The sequence below is a fragment of the Octopus bimaculoides genome, chromosome 11, assembly GCF_001194135.2.
Source record: "Octopus bimaculoides isolate UCB-OBI-ISO-001 chromosome 11, ASM119413v2, whole genome shotgun sequence".
Taxonomy (NCBI): Eukaryota; Metazoa; Mollusca; class Cephalopoda; order Octopoda; family Octopodidae; genus Octopus; species Octopus bimaculoides.
In genome coordinates, this window is record NC_068991.1 from 13,016,531 (window position 1) to 13,018,671 (window position 2,141).

At 31.4% G+C, this 2,141-nt stretch overlaps 1 protein-coding gene across 1 annotated transcript in view; it reads left to right on the forward strand.

Moving 5' to 3' along the window:
- Positions 1-2,141, forward strand: part of LOC106872934 (poly [ADP-ribose] polymerase tankyrase) — a 155,738-nt gene that overhangs the window by 89,491 nt on the left and 64,106 nt on the right. The window contains exon 4 of the mRNA XM_052971557.1: positions 1,594-1,653. Coding sequence (XP_052827517.1) covers positions 1,594-1,653 — 60 coding nt within the window. The remainder of the gene's footprint in view (positions 1-1,593; positions 1,654-2,141) is intronic.

Sequence of the window (2,141 nt, forward strand, 5' to 3'; positions counted from 1 at the left end):
CATGTAATTTCAGAAAATGGTATTTTCAACTTTTATGAACTTCAGTTATTTATTTATTGTTGTTGTTGTCGTCGTCGTCGTCATCATTATTATATTTTCTGCATTTCATTTAAACTTTTCTTACCTTTCTATTTAAAGTTTAAATAATTCCATATTCAGAACATCCTTTCCTGTCTCCCCCCAACTCTCTCTCTAACATCGTCTTAATGATGACTTGTGAATTGAAAATCAATAATAGAATTTTTTTTTTACTACATTTATAAAAATACATCCCATTGTCTGAGAGGTGTCCTAGAATTTTGGTGACTGCATAAAGTAAATTATATTGATTTCTATTTTTATCATTGTCTTATTAATTGATGTTATTAATAATTGCTGTAGTTTGTTAAATTATACATTAGATTTTTTAGTTGATGGAAAAGTTCCAAGTTGTGGGGAGATTGACTCAAATGAATTTTAGTTTAGTTATCCTCGGTATTAAGTTTAAATACTAAGCTATCTATCCTTCTGAGACCGATAAAATAAGTACCAGTAATATACTGGATTGATAGCAAATATTCACCACTGGTTCATATACGTATGTTAAGATGGAGATTTGGCTGGTTTTCTATGTTGAGTGGTTATATAAAGTTTTCCCTATTGGCTTATTGAATTTGTGGCCATTTGAGGTGCTATCCAGCTATCTAATTAGATTTAAAAACTGGTATCAGGAAAATTTTTAAATCAATAGTTTTGATTACAAGTTATCAAAATTCATTCCTTAATGTTTAGTGCTCATAAATTCACTGTAAAAGTAAATAATTAAACTCTTCAGTTTAAATGCTAATGGTTATGACATTTTAAAATTTTATCCCACCTTTTTTCTATCTCAGGAATATCACATATGCATACATGCACACATGCATATGTCACCTGTATAATGTAGTTCCTTCCTTTGAATATACAGAAATATATTATTGCTGTGTTTCAAAAATGAGTTTTCCCAGTACATTATCTTATAGAGAAATTTTTCTTTATAAACATTCCAATCTTGAAGATAATAGATGTATACCTTGCCTTCTTGTGAGTTTTCGTTTACTATCCTCATTTGACAAAAGTGGGCACTAGATATTGTTATGAAGTCGGCTGCTTTTCCAAATACACCTGAAGCATAATCAATTTAATTTGATGATGTTTAGCTTTAATAATAACCTGATAGCAGTTTAATTGCTTCTGATTATAAACTTAATGATTATCTTCAATCTCTTATGATATTTTTCTTCTACTCACTCGCTCGTAAAATAAGATTAACAAAAGCCATTATTGTTATAATTTGTTGTAAAAAATTATTGAAATGGAAAGGTCAATACATCTTTGCTAATTAGCATTAATAATGGATGTTAGTTATCTCTTCATAGATACTAATCATATATACAATTTTATTTTTGTGTTATTGACTGTAAAAACATAAAATTAATTTTTCATTTTAATTAGGTACTCAGAATTAAGTTATCAATTTCTTCTATCATTATTTAATGAGAGAAATTGTTATATATCGATATTCTGATTTTGTTTTGTCAACGAATGTTATCCTTTTTCTTCTTTTACTTGCAGGTTGCTGCCCATGAAACCAAAAAGGAAAGTGAGAAGGACAAAGAAGACACTATGCCCAGAGTAAGTAATCATCATCATCATCATCATCATCATCAACATCCCTTTTCCCATGCTGGCATGGGTTGGACAATTTTGGTGTAGTTTCTACAGCTAGGTACCCTTCTTACTGCCAACCACTTCATAGCATACTGGGTGCATCTTTTTTCATGGCGCCAACACAGGTGAGATCACCAAGTACCTGCAAGACAAGATCTCTCAATTTAGCGTGTGATATAATATTGAAGGATATGAAAGTATGGTAGAAGGGCCGGAGTTGTTTGTTGCCTTGCTGAAGATGTGAATACATGTCTTCTTCATCTGGAGAGAGAGAGAGTGATGTGAGGTTAAGGTACAAATTGAAGGTTGGTAAGTAACTTTGCTAGAATGAAATTAGTGTGACATGATTGGAGATAGGGATCGAGTTGAATGCAGTGAATATCAATTTAAGGAGGGAAAGTGAAGGAAAGGAAATAGGGGTGGGTCAGGGAGAGTAGTGGGGATACAGTAAG